Source organism: Megachile rotundata, chromosome 9, assembly GCF_050947335.1.
Source record: "Megachile rotundata isolate GNS110a chromosome 9, iyMegRotu1, whole genome shotgun sequence".
NCBI lineage: Eukaryota > Metazoa > Arthropoda > Insecta > Hymenoptera > Megachilidae > Megachile > Megachile rotundata.
The window spans coordinates 10,610,955-10,631,844 of NC_134991.1; the positions used below are offsets into that span (position 1 = coordinate 10,610,955).

Here is a 20,890-nt window from a genome sequence, read left to right on the forward strand (position 1 = left end):
CTTTTCCGCGATAAATTGTCATAAATCGAAGTAACCGGGTCATCATGAACTAAACGAACGATTTTTAACCTGAATAACCTCTATACAATGAAAAAATTCAATTTATATACGTTTCCAGTTTGATAAATGTGAGTTCTGTTGTTTTATTGTTCTTGTTTCTTCTGTGTTTCGCAAGAGAAGACCAATGGAATTAACATGATCGATCATAGGCTTTGACGGTTTACGATCGTGTTTGTTTTCGGATTTTATCGGGAGTGGTCGTGATGATATGATTTATTATACCAAGATTGAAACGTAATTAAAATATCGTTTATCGTTGAAATTTTCAGAGAACCTCAGGAATTTCTTCTTAAAGATATGAGTCGTTTGTGTGACTAAAATATTTGGACAATATTCGGACGTTTATTTTTACTTATTGTTGATTTTGTTTGTGGAAATCGTTTTATTTGTATGAAATAATTGTATTTATCTCAGATGAAGTTCAAATTTTCAACTTCAGAATTTTATTTATTTGATTATTCGGTTATTTGGTAATTCGGAAAATTTCAAATTTAAATATTTAGTTATTCCAAATTTTCAGATTTTGATTTCACTTTTTCAGGTTATTGAAATTGGTAATTTGGTCGTTTGGAGATTTCGAAATTTAGAATTTTAGAAATTAAAATATTTAGAAACGTCTAATCTTCAAATTTTCAAATTTTCAAGTTCCCAAGTTCTCAAGTTCTCAAATTTTCAAATTTTCAAATTTTCTAGTTCCCAAGTTCTCAAGTTCTCAAATTTTCAAGTTTTCAAATTCTCAAATTCTCAAATCTTCAAATTCTCAAATCTCCAAATTCTCAAATCTCCAAATTCTCAAATCTCCAAATTCTCAAATCTCCAAATTCTCAAATCTCCAAATTCTCAAATCTTCAAATTCTCAAATCTCCAAATTCTCAAATCTCCAAATTCTCAAATCTCCAAATTCTCAAATCTTCAAATTCTCAAATTCTCAAGTTCTCAGATTTTCAAATTCGCAAATTCTCTAATTTTTCGTATTAAGGTGAAGTGGGGTGAGTTCGTAAACGGGGCAAGTGCGTATACAGGCTATTTTTATTACAATATGGGCGAAATTTCTGCATTTAGTATGTTTGTTCCCCTGTTTTGTTTCACTATATGCCCTTTTATATTTCAGCTAAGAGTACTTGTTTGCAGTATAGAGTACTTGCATAATGCAGTAAAAAGCATTTTATAGCAGATTTGTTAATAACTCTGCTCTTGCCCCATTGCACATGAAATAAAGTTTCAAAGTATTTAACTTCAAGTTACGCTCTTACCCCATTTTCGGGGAAAGTGCAGAGTAGTTGACATTTTAAACAATTTCCTATCAAAATCAAAATATACAAGAAAAATTAAGGTGCTAGTTAATATTAATTAAATAGTAGTAATTGTGCAAAGCGTTCGATATCGACAGCGTTAAGTATTTACATAGCAAACTGAAAATACTTACGTTTAAATACCAACTTTACAAAAACAAGTCTGCACTTATCCCACTTCACCTTATTCATATTATGAATCGAATAGAGTGGAGATTTGTAAATTTATAAGTTTCATATTTTACACATCCAAATTTTTAGACATCCAAAGCAACCTAAAATATTCAGAAACAGAAATGAAAAAATTTAATATTCTCATGTCTCCAAATTAAAAAATTTGCAAATATCATCACAAGTGTCCATTACAGATCTCTAACTGAAAAATGATTCTAAACAGAAAATCATTAAGAATTATATTCGTCTCGCAAAGAGATCGTACTCATGCCGTCTCCTCAGAAAAATTCTAAATCGTACAAAAGGAGTTGGTCGAAAGTTAGCTAATTGTTTTCCGTTCTCACGCGCTTAATTAAAATGAAACTTCCCAACAAACTTGATATCGCATTACTTTCACGCAGCAGACGTGAGAAGTCGATGATTATTGAAATAATAGCGTGATATTTCGAATAACAAACTAAATCTGGAGCAGTCTATTCGGCGTGAATCGTGAATTCAGTCGTGTCCCTACCTGTTCAAATGGATTTAGATAAACGTTTTATCGTTATTGCCGAAGAAGGATGTTATCTGTATTTGCTCCTACTTTGTCAGCAACGGCTATAGCACGTGACATCATATTTGTGCGAAAACTTACGAAATAGTGAGCTGCATGGGAGAACAAACGCTTAATTCATTCTGGTGGTGCATGCATTAATTCAGTCAGCAGAAAGTGATTTTAACCGAACGCACAGAAAGTTTACGGTAGATCAGTGTTTGAGTTACTTTAATTATTATATGGAGCTACTTTTAATTATTATTCGGATTGTCAGTGATATTTTCTTTGTTCTTTTTTGTTGATGTTACAGTGTTTGGTTTAACATTTTGTCCACTGGAAATTATATCTGTGATAAAATTATTTGTTTTATTTTTGTCTAATATTTGCTTAAGGATATTACGTTTCATATTTTATTTTATAATAATTACGTGATACAATTTTATTTTGTGTTTTGTTATAATATTATATCTCTTTGATCTGACGATTCTGTTTTCGATATACTTTCTCAAGATTTATAATATTGAGTCCTTATCTCCTTATATTGCGCTTAAGACAAACGCATTATATTGCAATATTAATAGTAAACTTCAAAATAATCTTGTGAATTAAAATTTATATAGTGACGAAAATTAGTGACGTTAGGTCAAAGGGTCAATTTTAAGTTACTCTTTTTTATTTGAAGTTTTACAACAAGTTAACAAGTTTTAGTTTACGTGTTTACTTTTGCACGGATTTTTGAAAAATGCCTGATGCTGTACATACTCCTGATACATTGATGTCTAGTGAAAACCCAATAGATGGGGAAAATAATAGACAAGGAGACTTGCAGAATGCAAAATGATTTTTCTGAAACCGTGGTTGCATTATGCTGTTGCTCGAAGTCCAGTGTTTCTCAAATTTTACATCTTAAAAACACAGACTAGCTATTTTATTATAACTCAAACAATTTTGTACAAAGTAGTAATTAATAAGCTACAGATAAATTGTAACTTTAATTGAAAGAATATTATACCATTTGAAATAATTTTTTATTTATACTGTTTGTATTTGAACTCTTAAGGTAAAGCTTATCATAAAAAAATAACGTAAATATCATAAAAAGAATAATTTATTTATTTATTTATTTATTATTCATTGTTATTTATATTATTTGTAACTATTTATATTATATTATTATTTTTAAAAGATCATTCAATATCGTATTAATATTTGATATGAATTGAAAAACATAAAAGTTATTATTTACACCGATTGCTAGTAATTTACATGATTGAAGTTTCAACAGTAATAGTCATTAAGAGTCAATTTTTGTATATTTTTATTGTTACCTAGATAATTAGTTACTCGTTTATACATTTAAGTAACTTTTACATTCCTCTAAAAACATCGCAAATTTCACTTTTTCAAAGAAAAAACTTTTAATATTAACTTTGATGCAACCGTCAGTTCCCAGCTGTTTTCCAACAATGATATTAAATTTTTTACACTCAGAAACTGCCATGACACCAAACGCGTATATTGCATATCAAAAATACATGACCGTCGAGACACGCTGCAAATTACTTAAGGGACTATGCAGGAACTGAAGTATTCTTTTCAGAATTATTTCTAGCAAAGAAAGTGAAAATTCATTACTTTTATTTTACACAGCGTTTATCATATCAAATATAAAATAAGTATATTTAAATGGAACACAATTGAACATTAACTTAATTTGGGATTTATAAGTGGCATACATTTATAAATGAAAATATTTTTTATATAATACATTCGAAAGTTATACGAATTTTAAATATTATAAGAGTTATATTAGTGTAGGAGATAGAGTTATATGACTCATAAAAGTTATATGCGACATACGAGTCATAAGAGTTACAAGAAGTTATACGAATCGTACAAGTTATAAAAATTATACGACTTATAAAAGTTAGAAGAGTTCACCTACCTGAACTTAGCACCCGACTTTCAAAAATTTTATTTCTTTCAATTGCATCGTATTTAGCATCGTTTGTACCCGTTTGTACCACCTTTGTTTTCGTTTGTACCCCAAGGGGTGAAAAGTTACTAGGGGGTGAAAAATACCCCAGCACCCCACTTTAACATTTTTTAATTCTTTCAAAGCCATCATAAAAAGGGACGTCCGTAGAGGTTTGTACCACCCTCACTTTCGTTTGTACCCCAAGGGGTGCGTTTATACCGCGTTTTGAAAGTACGTCCAAGGGGTAACTTCGCCATTTTTTGAGATATTCCAAATCTTCTTGCGCGTGCTGATTCCTAGTCGTTTGTACCCGTTTGTACCACCCTCACATTTGTTTGTACCCCAAGGGGTGCGTTTGTACCGCCTTTCGGAAGTACCCCCAAGGGGTAACTTCGCCATTTCTTGAGATATTCCAAATCTTCTTGCGGGTGCTGATTCCTAGTCGTTTGTACCCGTTTGTACCACCCTCACATTCGTTTGTACCTCAAAGGGTTCGTTTGTACCGCGTTTTGAAAAAAATCCCCTAGAGGTAACTTCGTCAATTTTGGGAATTTTTCAAATCTTCTTGGGGGTGCTGTTTCCTCTTCGTCTCTAGAGGTTTGTACCACCTTTACTTTCGTTTGTACCTCAAAGGGTTCGTTTGTACCGCGTTTTGAAAAAAATCCCCTAGAGGTAACTTCGTCAATTTTTGGAATTTTTCAAATCTTCTTGGGGATGCTGTTTCCTCTTCGTCTCTAGAGGTTTGTACCACCTTTACTTTCGTTTGTACCTCAAAGGGTTCGTTTGTACCGCGTTTTGAAAAAAATCCCCTAGAGGTAACTTCGTCAATTTTGGGAATTTTTGAAATCTTCTTGGGGGTGCTGTTTCCTATTCGTCTCTAGAGGTTTGTACCACCTTTACTTTCGTTTGTACCTCAAAGGGTTCGTTTGTACCGCCTTTTGAAAAAAATTCCCCTAGAGGTAACTTCGTCAATTTTTGGAATTTTTCAAATCTTCTTGGGGGTGCTGTTTCCTCTTCGTCTCTAGAGGTTTGTACCACCTTTACTTTCGTTTGTACCTCAAAGGGTTCGTTTGTACCGCGTTTTGAAAAAAATCCCCTAGAGGTAACTTCGTCAATTTTGGGAATTTTTTAAATCTTCTTGGGGGTGCTGTTTCCTATTCGTCTCTAGAGGTTTGTACCACCTTTACTTTCGTTTGTACCTCAAAGGGTTCGTTTGTACCGCGTTTTGAAAAAAATCCCCTAGAGGTAACTTCGTCAATTTTGGGAATTTTTTAAATCTTCTTGGGGGTGCTGTTTCCTATTCGTCTCTAGAGGTTTGTACCACCTTTACTTTCGTTTGTACCTCAAAGGGTTCGTTTGTACCGCGTTTTGAAAAAAATCCCCTAGAGGTAACTTCGTCAATTTTGGGAATTTTTCAAATCTTCTTGGGGGTGCTGTTTCCTCTTCGTCTCTAGAGGTTTGTACCACCTTTACTTTCGTTTGTACCTCAAAGGGTTCGTTTGTACCGCGTTTTGAAAAAAATCCCCTAGAGGTAACTTCGTCAATTTTTGGAATTTTTCAAATCTTCTTGGGGATGCTGTTTCCTCTTCGTCTCTAGAGGTTTGTACCACCTTTACTTTCGTTTGTACCTCAAAGGGTTCGTTTGTACCGCGTTTTGAAAAAAATCCCCTAGAGGTAACTTCGTCAATTTTGGGAATTTTTGAAATCTTCTTGGGGGTGCTGTTTCCTATTCGTCTCTAGAGGTTTGTACCACCTTTACTTTCGTTTGTACCTCAAAGGGTTCGTTTGTACCGCCTTTTGAAAAAAATTCCCCTAGAGGTAACTTCGTCAATTTTTGGAATTTTTCAAATCTTCTTGGGGGTGCTGTTTCCTCTTCGTCTCTAGAGGTTTGTACCACCTTTACTTTCGTTTGTACCTCAAAGGGTTCGTTTGTACCGCGTTTTGAAAAAAATCCCCTAGAGGTAACTTCGTCAATTTTGGGAATTTTTTAAATCTTCTTGGGGGTGCTGTTTCCTATTCGTCTCTAGAGGTTTGTACCACCTTTACTTTCGTTTGTACCTCAAAGGGTTCGTTTGTACCGCGTTTTGAAAAAAATCCCCTAGAGGTAACTTCGTCAATTTTGGGAATTTTTTAAATCTTCTTGGGGGTGCTGTTTCCTATTCGTCTCTAGAGGTTTGTACCACCTTTACTTTCGTTTGTACCTCAAAGGGTTCGTTTGTACCGCGTTTTGAAAAAAATCCCCTAGAGGTAACTTCGTCAATTTTGGGAATTTTTTAAATCTTCTTGGGGGTGCTGTTTCCTATTCGTCTCTAGAGGTTTGTACCACCTTTACTTTCGTTTGTACCTCAAAGGGTTCGTTTGTACCGCCTTTTGAAAAAAATTCCCCTAGAGGTAACTTCGTCAATTTTTGGAATTTTTCAAATCTTGTTGGGGGTGCTGTTTCCTCTTCGTCTCTAGAGGTTTGTACCACCTTTACTTTCGTTTGTACCTCAAAGGGTTCGTTTGTACCGCGTTTTGAAAAAAATCCCCTAGAGGTAACTTCGTCAATTTTGGGAATTTTTTAAATCTTCTTGGGGGTGCTGTTTCCTATTCGTCTCTAGAGGTTTGTACCACCTTTACTTTCGTTTGTACCTCAAAGGGTTCGTTTGTACCGCCTTTTGAAAAAAATTCCCCTAGAGGTAACTTCGTCAATTTTTGGAATTTTTCAAATCTTCTTGGGGGTGCTGTTTCCTCTTCGTCTCTAGAGGTTTGTACCACCTTTACTTTCGTTTGTACCTCAAAGGGTTCGTTTGTACCGCGTTTTGAAAAAAATCCCCTAGAGGTAACTTCGTCAATTTTGGGAATTTTTTAAATCTTCTTGGGGGTGCTGTTTCCTATTCGTCTCTAGAGGTTTGTACCACCTTTACTTTCGTTTGTACCTCAAAGGGTTCGTTTGTACCGCCTTTTGAAAAAAATTCCCCTAGAGGTAACTTCGTCAATTTTTGGAATTTTTCAAATCTTCTTGGGGGTGCTGTTTCCTCTTCGTCTCTAGAGGTTTGTACCACCTTTACTTTCGTTTGTACCTCAAAGGGTTCGTTTGTACCGCGTTTTGAAAAAAATCCCCTAGAGGTAACTTCGTCAATTTTGGGAATTTTTTAAATCTTCTTGGGGGTGCTGTTTCCTATTCGTCTCTAGAGGTTTGTACCACCTTTACTTTCGTTTGTACCTCAAAGGGTTCGTTTGTACCGCGTTTTGAAAAAAATCCCCTAGAGGTAACTTCGTCAATTTTGGGAATTTTTTAAATCTTCTTGGGGGTGCTGTTTCCTATTCGTCTCTAGAGGTTTGTACCACCTTTACTTTCGTTTGTACCTCAAAGGGTTCGTTTGTACCGCCTTTTGAAAAAAATTCCCCTAGAGGTAACTTCGTCAATTTTTGGAATTTTTCAAATCTTGTTGGGGGTGCTGTTTCCTCTTCGTCTCTAGAGGTTTGTACCACCTTTACTTTCGTTTGTACCTCAAAGGGTTCGTTTGTACCGCGTTTTGAAAAAAATCCCCTAGAGGTAACTTCGTCAATTTTGGGAATTTTTTAAATCTTCTTGGGGGTGCTGTTTCCTCTTCGTCTCTAGAGGTTTGTACCACCTTTACTTTCGTTTGTACCTCAAAGGGTTCGTTTGTACCGCGTTTTGAAAAAAATCCCCTAGAGGTAACTTCGTCAATTTTGGGAATTTTTTAAATCTTCTTGGGGGTGCTGTTTCCTATTCGTCTCTAGAGGTTTGTACCACCTTTACTTTCGTTTGTACCTCAAAGGGTTCGTTTGTACCGCCTTTTGAAAAAAATTCCCCTAGAGGTAACTTCGTCAATTTTGGGAATTTTTCAAATCTTCTTGGGGGTGCTGTTTCCTATTCGTCTCTAGAGGTTTGTACCACCTTTACTTTCGTTTGTACCTCAAAGGGTTCGTTTGTACCGCGTTTTGAAAAAAATCCCCTAGAGGTAACTTCGTCAATTTTGGGAATTTTTCAAATCTTCTTGGGGGTGCTGTTTCCTCTTCGTCTCTAGAGGTTTGTACCACCTTTACTTTCGTTTGTACCTCAAAGGGTTCGTTTGTACCGCGTTTTGAAAAAAATCCCCTAGAGGTAACTTCGTCAATTTTGGGAATTTTTCAAATCTTCTTGGGGGTGCTGTTTCCTATTCGTCTCTAGAGGTTTGTACCACCTTTACTTTCGTTTGTACCTCAAAGGGTTCGTCTATATCCACTGTTCAAAAAATACCATAGTGTTAACTGCGACATTGTAGATATACAGTATGGGGTTCGTAAATGTGGAAAACATCTTTGTCGTAAGAGTAAAAGTTAATAAACAGTCAAAGGCTATATCCGATCGTTTACAAAGCCGACGAACATCGAGTATCGGTGAGACACATAATAATGCAAGCAAGGGAAAATATCGCAATTTTATTTCTTATTATTTTATTATAGAACTTTTATTTTTATAAATTTTATGGGAATTTTATGGAACTTTCTTGTTTGAAATGGCACCAAACACAATAAATTCTAATCATAATTACTTCTCTAGTAAACTATGAATCGGACTTTTATACTTAAGACTAAATTCGCGTATACGACAGAGTTATGAATTGCTCCTAACGACTCGCTACTCAAGTAATTATGATTGTAATTATATCGTGTGTGGTATTATTTCATGAGAGAAACGAAACAAATGCGATAGTAAAAGTGTCATTTACGAAAAACCGAAGACATAGAATTATAACTTTTTAATTTAGAAGGCTGCACACTTTTTTTGTATCGTTAATCTTTTCTACGTTCAGTACACTATAAAAAATGCAATACCTATTCTATAATTGTGAAATTTCAGACTCGAAATTTTCATACCTATGGAGAAAATAGTGTACTACATACAGTAATTCGTCTCAGAGTGCTGCTCTTGTTTCCCTCTCACAGTACGCAAAACATCTCTTTCTGCGCCTATGCCTTGCGTTATTGCTGCGCCTATGTTAGTCTCGCTCGAGTCAATCAAATGCAACACTGTATTCACCGCTTTGCCTTTGACGCAATCTGATATAGCAATATAATTTTTTCTAATGTATAGAAAAATTATAAATGTTTCTGATATAAATAAATGTTCGTAATATAGAAATAGAATTTTTTAATTTTTACATTTTTGGACTGCTAACTTGTGTAACATTTTTGTGAGGGTTTTTCAATTAAATTGAGACCAAACATGGCATAATTTGGATAATATTTATCATTCATTAAAGAACGGATTGCTCTAACATGTCGATTCAGGATCCGTAAGTGATTTTTGACTTTGCAACGAAGAATACAAATTCCCCACAGACCGGCTTGAAAACAGCGAATGAATTTTCACTTCGCAATGTGTCCCTTTCCCCCCGACGTCTTTCCGAATCAATTCCTGTATTGCTTCTGGAAAGACTGTTAAAACATCGACAAGCATTTAAATGTCTCGCCGGCTTTTTCTGTTAGTTTGGCGAGTCGGTGGCGCGGCGGCTCGCTTTTGTTAACGCCGGCAAAGACAAGCCGCGGCGGGTAATAAAGAGCTGTCGAATTTCGATTTTCATGTCTGCTGTTTACACAGTGTAAGGTTTAGGTTCCGACCTACATTACACTGAGAATTAAATTACTGTATAAAGAAGATTAAAGAGGTGGCTAGCGCGATGGTCATGATCGCTCCGTTCATATAAATCAATAAAATATAGCAATTAAATTAACGCGTAAATTATATTATTAATTTAACAACGAATTAAAAATATTAAAACGTTTCTAATCACATCACGTTTCGTTTATATTTTGTATACTTCTTCATTGACTACATTAACTTAAACAAAAAAAAAAATATACTGATCGAATTGAGTAACCTCCCCCTTTTTCGAAGTCGGTTAAAAAATGAAATAACATCTTTATTGCGATGAGTGGTACCTTTTGTTTATGACGCATCAACGCGCTGCACAGTACTTTGCATATGTGGGCATTGCGGACAAAATTTATAAATTATCTTCTGTATTTTTTTAATTATCAGCGATGGGTATTCGGTGAAGGTTCTGGGTTAAGTGCCATGCGGTCTCTTTATTCTCCCCACTCTGTGACCAGATCCTTCTAGAATATCCTAACCGCTTTTCACGCGCTACGTAGCACCATGACAAGTCATTGATTACGAAGCACAATACTTTCTGTAAACTAAATCATTCAAAACTATAGGAGGTAGTGAAGTGGAGAGCGAGGCAGTGTCTAATTTTTAATAATAAATAATAAAGTTCAATATTTTATTCACAAGCGAAGTGTTGCAAAACAAATGTCATTGAATAGAATGCAAAATATATATTCTCTCGGTACAACGAAAAAGTGGGAAGAAAACGAAGAATGGAAAAGGGGGTGACTTTCTGAAACTGGGAAGTCCTCAATATCTCCGCCAACGGTCATCAGGCCCAAACCGTTACAGGGTTGACCGTTCGGCACTCGGCCTTCTATAAATTACCGTAGCAGTAATAAATCTGAGAATCGCCTCGGCTTTTTTAAATTACATTCGGAATCAGAAAATAACAACTACGTTAACCTTGGGCTCAACGTGCAAACCACCCGAGTAAAAACTATTTAAAAAATGTTCAATATTTCAAACCTTCTTAACTTTACAATAATTATCTTATGGATCTGCACTTTGACGATTTTCAAAAAAAGTGCATCGACCTCTAATCATTATACAGTATTGATTCGTAACAAGCAACAGTTTTGTGATTCGTAACAAGCAAATTTCTATCCCCTCTTGTTTGTTTAAAGTCGGCTGCTGAGTGAGAGATCCGAGAAAGAGTGAGAGGTCCGCGAAACCGAAGAAGTCATAAATTTTCACGGTCAACCGAACAGTTTAGTGGAAAGAGGACAGAATATATATATTGTTTTCTCACTCTGATGCATAGCGATTCTGTCGTCCATTCAACTAATTCTACATTGATTCGTAATAAGCCACTTGCTCGGGTCTGACCATTTGTTTGTTACGAATCCGGTATATTATACATAGACATGTTCCATTCAAAAAATCTTACTTGTATTAAAAAGGGAAAGAATGTTATATTCTGTCCTTGTCTAAAGAATAACATCTCTGCTCGACCGATTACTTTATAGTTTACCGCTACCGTCGCGTCGTCGCGCTTGGGAACACAGGCAAGCCGAATAGTATACGTGATTCGTAACAAGCAACTCGCCAGACCCGAGCGAATTGCTTATTACGAATTAATACTATACACTATTCTCTCCGTAAATGTGAAAAAGATCTCTAACGTAAGAGTAAAAATTTTATCCCCACTACTGGTGGAATCCTCCTCGGAATCAGTCAAGAATAAATCACATTCAGTCGCCGAAACAACGAGAATCAAATATCGGTGACACATACTAATGCAAGAAAAGGAAATGATCGCAATTTTCTTATTTCTTACTAATTTTTCATAAAATTTTTACTGTCGTATTTATCTAGCTTTCCTGATTAACATGACACCAAACATGATATAATTACGTTAACAATTGTATGTGTAACGAGTGAATAAAGTTTTTAACATAAAAACGGAAAGCGAATGGAAAAGAAAGAGAGGCAGACGGTTGAAGCGTCCGGCAAAAATTAAAAGACTCACGCGTGTTCTGACAATTAAATTCAAAACTCAAAATTCTTTATTTTTGGTTTTCCGTCAATGGAACTTTTACTATCGTATTTGCCTCGTATCTTTGATGAAAATGACACCAAGCAGGATGTAATTTGTGTTATATTTACTTGCAATACCATATTGTAGTAAAGTCATCGATGTACGTTCAACAATTGAAATTACAAATAAATATATGATAGTAAAAGTGGTACAAACCTCTGCAAGCGAAGACGAAACAGCACCCCCAACAAGATTTGAAAAATTCCCAAAATTGACGAAGTTACCTCTAGGGGATTTTTTTCAAAACGCGGTACAAACGAACCCTTTGAGGTACAAACGAAAGTAAAGGTGGTACAAACCTCTAGAGACGAATAGGAAACAGCACCCCCAAGAAGATTTAAAAAATTCCCAAAATTGACGAAGTTACCTCTAGGGGATTTTTTTCAAAACGCGGTACAAACGAACCCTTTGAGGTACAAACGAAAGTAAAGGTGGTACAAACCTCTAGAGACGAATAGGAAACAGCACCCCCAAGAAGATTTAAAAAATTCCCAAAATTGACGAAGTTACCTCTAGGGGATTTTTTTCAAAACGCGGTACAAACGAACCCTTTGAGGTACAAACGAAAGTAAAGGTGGTACAAACCTCTAGAGACGAATAGGAAACAGCACCCCCAAGAAGATTTAAAAAATTCCCAAAATTGACGAAGTTACCTCTAGGGGATTTTTTTCAAAACGCGGTACAAACGAACCCTTTGAGGTACAAACGAAAGTAAAGGTGGTACAAACCTCTAGAGACGAATAGGAAACAGCACCCCCAAGAAGATTTAAAAAATTCCCAAAATTGACGAAGTTACCTCTAGGGGATTTTTTTCAAAACGCGGTACAAACGAACCCTTTGAGGTACAAACGAAAGTAAAGGTGGTACAAACCTCTAGAGACGAATAGGAAACAGCACCCCCAAGAAGATTTAAAAAATTCCCAAAATTGACGAAGTTACCTCTAGGGGATTTTTTTCAAAACGCGGTACAAACGAACCCTTTGAGGTACAAACGAAAGTAAAGGTGGTACAAACCTCTAGAGACGAATAGGAAACAGCACCCCCAAGAAGATTTAAAAAATTCCCAAAATTGACGAAGTTACCTCTAGGGGATTTTTTTCAAAACGCGGTACAAACGAACCCTTTGAGGTACAAACGAAAGTAAAGGTGGTACAAACCTCTAGAGACGAAGAGGAAACAGCACCCCCAAGAAGATTTGAAAAATTCCAAAAATTGACGAAGTTACCTCTAGGGGATTTTTTTCAAAACGCGGTACAAACGAACCCTTTGAGGTACAAACGAAAGTAAAGGTGGTACAAACCTCTAGAGACGAAGAGGAAACAGCACCCCCAAGAAGATTTGAAAAATTCCCAAAATTGACGAAGTTACCTCTAGGGGATTTTTTTCAAAACGCGGTACAAACGAACCCTTTGAGGTACAAACGAAAGTAAAGGTGGTACAAACCTCTAGAGACGAAGAGGAAACAGCACCCCCAAGAAGATTTGAAAAATTCCCAAAATTGACGAAGTTACCTCTAGGGGATTTTTTTCAAAACGCGGTACAAACGAACCCTTTGAGGTACAAACGAAAGTAAAGGTGGTACAAACCTCTAGAGACGAATAGGAAACAGCACCCCCAAGAAGATTTAAAAAATTCCCAAAATTGACGAAGTTACCTCTAGGGGATTTTTTTCAAAACGCGGTACAAACGAACCCTTTGAGGTACAAACGAAAGTAAAGGTGGTACAAACCTCTAGAGACGAATAGGAAACAGCACCCCCAAGAAGATTTAAAAAATTCCCAAAATTGACGAAGTTACCTCTAGGGGATTTTTTTCAAAACGCGGTACAAACGAACCCTTTGAGGTACAAACGAAAGTAAAGGTGGTACAAACCTCTAGAGACGAATAGGAAACAGCACCCCCAAGAAGATTTAAAAAATTCCCAAAATTGACGAAGTTACCTCTAGGGGATTTTTTTCAAAACGCGGTACAAACGAACCCTTTGAGGTACAAACGAAAGTAAAGGTGGTACAAACCTCTAGAGACGAATAGGAAACAGCACCCCCAAGAAGATTTAAAAAATTCCCAAAATTGACGAAGTTACCTCTAGGGGATTTTTTTCAAAACGCGGTACAAACGAACCCTTTGAGGTACAAACGAAAGTAAAGGTGGTACAAACCTCTAGAGACGAATAGGAAACAGCACCCCCAAGAAGATTTAAAAAATTCCCAAAATTGACGAAGTTACCTCTAGGGGATTTTTTTCAAAACGCGGTACAAACGAACCCTTTGAGGTACAAACGAAAGTAAAGGTGGTACAAACCTCTAGAGACGAATAGGAAACAGCACCCCCAAGAAGATTTAAAAAATTCCCAAAATTGACGAAGTTACCTCTAGGGGATTTTTTTCAAAACGCGGTACAAACGAACCCTTTGAGGTACAAACGAAAGTAAAGGTGGTACAAACCTCTAGAGACGAAGAGGAAACAGCACCCCCAAGAAGATTTGAAAAATTCCAAAAATTGACGAAGTTACCTCTAGGGGATTTTTTTCAAAACGCGGTACAAACGAACCCTTTGAGGTACAAACGAAAGTAAAGGTGGTACAAACCTCTAGAGACGAAGAGGAAACAGCACCCCCAAGAAGATTTGAAAAATTCCCAAAATTGACGAAGTTACCTCTAGGGGATTTTTTTCAAAACGCGGTACAAACGAACCCTTTGAGGTACAAACGAAAGTAAAGGTGGTACAAACCTCTAGAGACGAAGAGGAAACAGCACCCCCAAGAAGATTTGAAAAATTCCCAAAATTGACGAAGTTACCTCTAGGGGATTTTTTTCAAAACGCGGTACAAACGAACCCTTTGAGGTACAAACGAAAGTAAAGGTGGTACAAACCTCTAGAGACGAAGAGGAAACAGCACCCCCAAGAAGATTTGAAAAATTCCCAAAATTGACGAAGTTACCTCTAGGGGATTTTTTTCAAAACGCGGTACAAACGAACCCTTTGAGGTACAAACGAAAGTAAAGGTGGTACAAACCTCTAGAGACGAAGAGGAAACAGCACCCCCAAGAAGATTTGAAAAATTCCCAAAATTGACGAAGTTACCTCTAGGGGATTTTTTTCAAAACGCGGTACAAACGAACCCTTTGAGGTACAAACGAAAGTAAAGGTGGTACAAACCTCTAGAGACGAATAGGAAACAGCACCCCCAAGAAGATTTAAAAAATTCCCAAAATTGACGAAGTTACCTCTAGGGGATTTTTTTCAAAACGCGGTACAAACGAACCCTTTGAGGTACAAACGAAAGTAAAGGTGGTACAAACCTCTAGAGACGAATAGGAAACAGCACCCCCAAGAAGATTTAAAAAATTCCCAAAATTGACGAAGTTACCTCTAGGGGATTTTTTTCAAAACGCGGTACAAACGAACCCTTTGAGGTACAAACGAAAGTAAAGGTGGTACAAACCTCTAGAGACGAATAGGAAACAGCACCCCCAAGAAGATTTAAAAAATTCCCAAAATTGACGAAGTTACCTCTAGGGGATTTTTTTCAAAACGCGGTACAAACGAACCCTTTGAGGTACAAACGAAAGTAAAGGTGGTACAAACCTCTAGAGACGAATAGGAAACAGCACCCCCAAGAAGATTTAAAAAATTCCCAAAATTGACGAAGTTACCTCTAGGGGATTTTTTTCAAAACGCGGTACAAACGAACCCTTTGAGGTACAAACGAAAGTAAAGGTGGTACAAACCTCTAGAGACGAATAGGAAACAGCACCCCCAAGAAGATTTAAAAAATTCCCAAAATTGACGAAGTTACCTCTAGGGGATTTTTTTCAAAACGCGGTACAAACGAACCCTTTGAGGTACAAACGAAAGTAAAGGTGGTACAAACCTCTAGAGACGAATAGGAAACAGCACCCCCAAGAAGATTTAAAAAATTCCCAAAATTGACGAAGTTACCTCTAGGGGATTTTTTTCAAAACGCGGTACAAACGAACCCTTTGAGGTACAAACGAAAGTAAAGGTGGTACAAACCTCTAGAGACGAAGAGGAAACAGCACCCCCAAGAAGATTTGAAAAATTCCAAAAATTGACGAAGTTACCTCTAGGGGATTTTTTTCAAAACGCGGTACAAACGAACCCTTTGAGGTACAAACGAAAGTAAAGGTGGTACAAACCTCTAGAGACGAAGAGGAAACAGCACCCCCAAGAAGATTTGAAAAATTCCCAAAATTGACGAAGTTACCTCTAGGGGATTTTTTTCAAAACGCGGTACAAACGAACCCTTTGAGGTACAAACGAAAGTAAAGGTGGTACAAACCTCTAGAGACGAATAGGAAACAGCACCCCCAAGAAGATTTGAAAAATTCCCAAAATTGACGAAGTTACCTCTAGGGGATTTTTTTCAAAACGCGGTACAAACGAACCCTTTGAGGTACAAACGAAAGTAAAGGTGGTACAAACCTCTAGAGACGAAGAGGAAACAGCACCCCCAAGAAGATTTGAAAAATTCCCAAAATTGACGAAGTTACCTCTAGGGGATTTTTTTCAAAACGCGGTACAAACGAACCCTTTGAGGTACAAACGAAAGTAAAGGTGGTACAAACCTCTAGAGACGAAGAGGAAACAGCACCCCCAAGAAGATTTGAAAAATTCCCAAAATTGACGAAGTTACCTCTAGGGGATTTTTTTCAAAACGCGGTACAAACGAACCCTTTGAGGTACAAACGAAAGTAAAGGTGGTACAAACCTCTAGAGACGAAGAGGAAACAGCACCCCCAAGAAGATTTGAAAAATTCCCAAAATTGACGAAGTTACCTCTAGGGGATTTTTTTCAAAACGCGGTACAAACGAACCCTTTGAGGTACAAACGAAAGTAAAGGTGGTACAAACCTCTAGAGACGAATAGGAAACAGCACCCCCAAGAAGATTTGAAAAATTCCCAAAATTGACGAAGTTACCTCTAGGGGATTTTTTTCAAAACGCGGTACAAACGAACCCTTTGAGGTACAAACGAAAGTAAAGGTGGTACAAACCTCTAGAGACGAAGAGGAAACAGCACCCCCAAGAAGATTTGAAAAATTCCCAAAATTGACGAAGTTACCTCTAGGGGATTTTTTTCAAAACGCGGTACAAACGAACCCTTTGAGGTACAAACGAATGTGAGGGTGGTACAAACGGGTACAAACGACTAGGAATCAGCACCCGCAAGAAGATTTGGAATATCTCAAGAAATGGCGAAGTTACCCCTTGGGGGTACTTCCGAAAGGCGGTACAAACGCACCCCTTGGGGTACAAACAAATGTGAGGGTGGTACAAACGGGTACAAACGACTAGGAATCAGCACCCGCAAGAAGATTTGGAATATCTCAAAAAATGGCGAAGTTACCCCTTGGACGTACTTTCAAAACGCGGTATAAACGCACCCCTTGGGGTACAAACGAAAGTGAGGGTGGTACAAACCTCTACGGACGTCCCTTTTTATGATGGCTTTGAAAGAATTAAAAAATGTTAAAGTGGGGTGCTGGGGTATTTTTCACCCCCTAGTAACTTTTCACCCCTTGGGGTACAAACGAAAACAAAGGTGGTACAAACGGGTACAAACGATGCTAAATACGATGCAATTGAAAGAAATAAAATTTTTGAAAGTCGGGTGCCAGGTTCAGGTAGGTGAAGAGTTCATGTTTTAGCACAATCGATAAAGTTTGAGAAATCCTGGCCGTTCGAGCAAAGTATGATCGAACCACGTTGTCGATTTGCATAGAATGTGGCGTTGCAAAATTCGTGATTGTGGTAGTTCCTTCCGTAGTAAGGCAAAAGCAATAACGAAGTGCGTCTCTTCAGGAACCGATCGTTATCGAGAAGGCGAACGAAGAGGAGGCACCGGTTATTTGCCAGACGAACCCGCCAGTCGACCACGAAGAGCACGAGGAAGAGGAAACACCAATGATCGAGACTTTTGAGCCACCACCGCGAAAATCGACTGAACAGTCGATCGATGCACACGATGCACCCGAGACCAACATATCGAATGTCTCTGCTGTTGAAAGACCGACGACCTTGACCCTTGGCAAACAGGAAATCGTCATGATGGACACCATGAATCTACTCAGCCCCGTGTCACCCATCTCGAAACAGGTGAGTTTTAAACCTTTCTTTGGTACAATCGAGATTTAATCGAGAAAGTCTTCAATTATATTTTATTAAATTTTATTAAAATTACGGATAAATTAATTGCGTTAATAAATCATATAATTTCTATTTGGTACGTGATCCTTAATTACGTTTTAATAAATTTAGCAGGAATAAATTAATTTTGTTTTTAACGAGTTATAAAATGTTTTGTACGTGGTCTTTAATTGGACTTTAGTGAAGCAGTGATAAATTAATTAATTATATTACTAATAAATCGTACATTTTTTTATTTTGTACCTGGTCTTTAATTGCATTTTACTAAATCGATTATAAATTAATAAATCACATTTTTTAATAAATTTTGTATTTCTTCGTAATATTTTGTATTTGATGTTACAGTATATGTACTTATTTTGATTTCAATTTATTTTCTCATTTTGTTCATTTATTTCATGAATCCAACTCTTCCAATTCTACATAGCTACATAATAAATATTATTAAATAACAGACACTTATGCATTTATGATATACGAAAATCTGCAAAGTAAACATCCATGGTCCAAATATTATAATATAGTTTACATATACTTTACAGACTTGGACATATCATAAATACGTAAACATCTGTCGTCCACATATTACTGATAAGGGTATGACAACGTTCCGTATATATTGCAAGATTACCAATTTTCAACAGATAACTAGCATCTGATAGAATAGATAAAAGTGAGGTCAAAGGTGATGGCATAAAAAGTTAGGAACGAAAATGACGAATACGTGAGAGAGGTCATCAAAGCGATAAAAAAGAAAAGTCTAGCATAGAATTGAATAATATTATGAGATAAAGCAGATATTTTTCTTTAAGAAATTCTCACGCAATGTTGCAACATATTTTTTTTTAAAGCCTGAAAGATAGTGATTATATCTATATCGTGCTGTACAGCTGCATTAAATTTAGAAAAACTATATTATAATATTTTTATTATATTAAAAATTGACGTAGATATATTGAAAGAAGTTTAGAGAACCTTCTTACGCAAAAGTAAACTTGAATATTGAGAGATTTAATTTATTTAAAAATTGTTTGAAATTCTTCTTTAAATTTTATTTATATGTCGAAAATATATTTCTTGTTTACAAATTACATACTCAATAAAAGAAAGCAGCACTTAAAATTGTAAACATGATATTTATAGTGATCTCCGATTAGCATTTTTTATTAGGGTATTTCAAGGTATTATTTATTTATTTATTAGGGTATTTTAGGGTTTTTAAGGCATTTATAAACTAATCCATTTTTTCTATCAACAGATTTTACCACTGAATTTGTCCAGTGACGAGGAAATAGTCACAGGGCTATCATTTCCTCTGGGACCCCCAACCAGCGTGGAGCCACCAAAAGAAAAACCACCCCCGCCTCCAGTTGATGTCAGCGACGAAGAAAATCTTCCAATAGAACCCTTGAAGAGATTGAATTCTACCCGTAGAATAAAGAAAGAACTACGCACCAGACGCTCTGATTTTCTTGGAATCGAGGGGGTATGATCATCAATTATTTTCTCGAATTCACGCCTTAATGCAAGGTCAACGAAAAAGGAGAAATGGGGTAAAATTACCTAGGTCTCAGATTTACGGGGACTCACATTTACGTTTTTATGGTGCCCATGTAAATTAATTTCTCCTGGGGCCGATCATATTTTCCGACAGCCTTACGTTAATGTATTTCGCCAAATTCAACAAGCTTAAAATTTTTAAAGGATAATATTAAGAATAATTTTTTCAAAACTTAAAGTTTGTAGATATAGTTTCGTGCATAATGAGAATCGTAGGGAATAATAGAAGGTAATGGAAAATAGTTCAAAATGGAAGCAGAATAGCAAATAATTGAAAGTAATAAAATATAAGAAAAAATACTAGAAAATAATAAAAAGTATCACAGAATAACATGAAATATAATAAAAAATATTTAAAAATAATGGGAAATAATAAGACATCATAAATATAAAAGAAAATAACAAAATGTAACGTAGAAAATATTAGAAAATATCCGAATATAATAAAAAATACTATAAAAAAGTGGAAAGTAATAACAAGTGATACAAAATTATTGGAACTAATAGAAAATAAAAGAATTTTCAGAGAAACGATCCCCGTTTCATTTTTAATGTAAATTGATTCATGTCCTAGTTTTTTCTTAGAACCGTAAAACCTACTTAGACACTTTTGCACTGTTGCTTTCGTTTCTTCTCACGATTTTCCACCTCCCATTGGCTTTCACTTGTTTCCGGAAGTTAATGTGTTCCGTGGCTGCTGGCATAGTCGCGTTTAGAGTTGCGAAAGATCGTATCATTGGCGTAACATCGTTTAATGGTATTAATTGAAGCACGTGAACGGATTTACGTAACGTACGAACGCAATTATGTAGATTTGTCCAACTTGACGAATGCTTGCAATGCGGTTTGTCAAGTGGGACACTTTAAGTCTACAATTTTTGCATATACTTAAATTATTAGTCATAATAAAAATAGCAATATATTTGCAAAATTCAAAATGGATCATATTATAAAGGGGGTACCTTTTGTACTTTTTTTAATGAGTTTTAATTTAATCTTAACTAATTTGAATCTGGTACTATTACTGAATAGATATTCTATATTAAAAGATTTATGTCTATTTATTTTATTTTTAATTGTATATAAACCTGTTAGATATTAATAAAAATTAACTTGTTTACACACCGCACCCTTCTGGCTATAATTTTAGCATACGGTTTATAAACCACACATGCAGTTAAAGAGTAAAAAAATATATGAAACACCTAACGAATATATGACAATACAGTATATTAAATAATACATAGAATGCTTAAGTAACATGTAAAATAATACAATATACTGAATAATACATAGAACACTAATATATAAAATAACACGTATGAAAGAGTATAATACACATATTAACTAAAATATAAAACGCTTAAAAATATATCATTATTCAGCATTAAGGGATAACACAACCCCAAAAAGTCTCCAT

General features: G+C 35.9%; 1 protein-coding gene across 6 annotated transcripts in view; it reads left to right on the forward strand.

Annotated features, from left to right (window-relative positions):
* The window catches only part of smash (smallish), a 222,116-nt gene that overhangs the window by 189,141 nt on the left and 12,085 nt on the right, over nt 1-20,890 (forward strand). For all 6 annotated transcript variants that reach the window (XM_076535876.1, XM_012293075.2, XM_012293074.2 and 3 more), the window contains 2 exons: nt 17,566-17,859; nt 19,169-19,396. In XM_076535876.1, the coding sequence (XP_076391991.1) occupies nt 17,566-17,859; nt 19,169-19,396 (522 nt within the window). The remainder of the gene's footprint in view (nt 1-17,565; nt 17,860-19,168; nt 19,397-20,890) is intronic.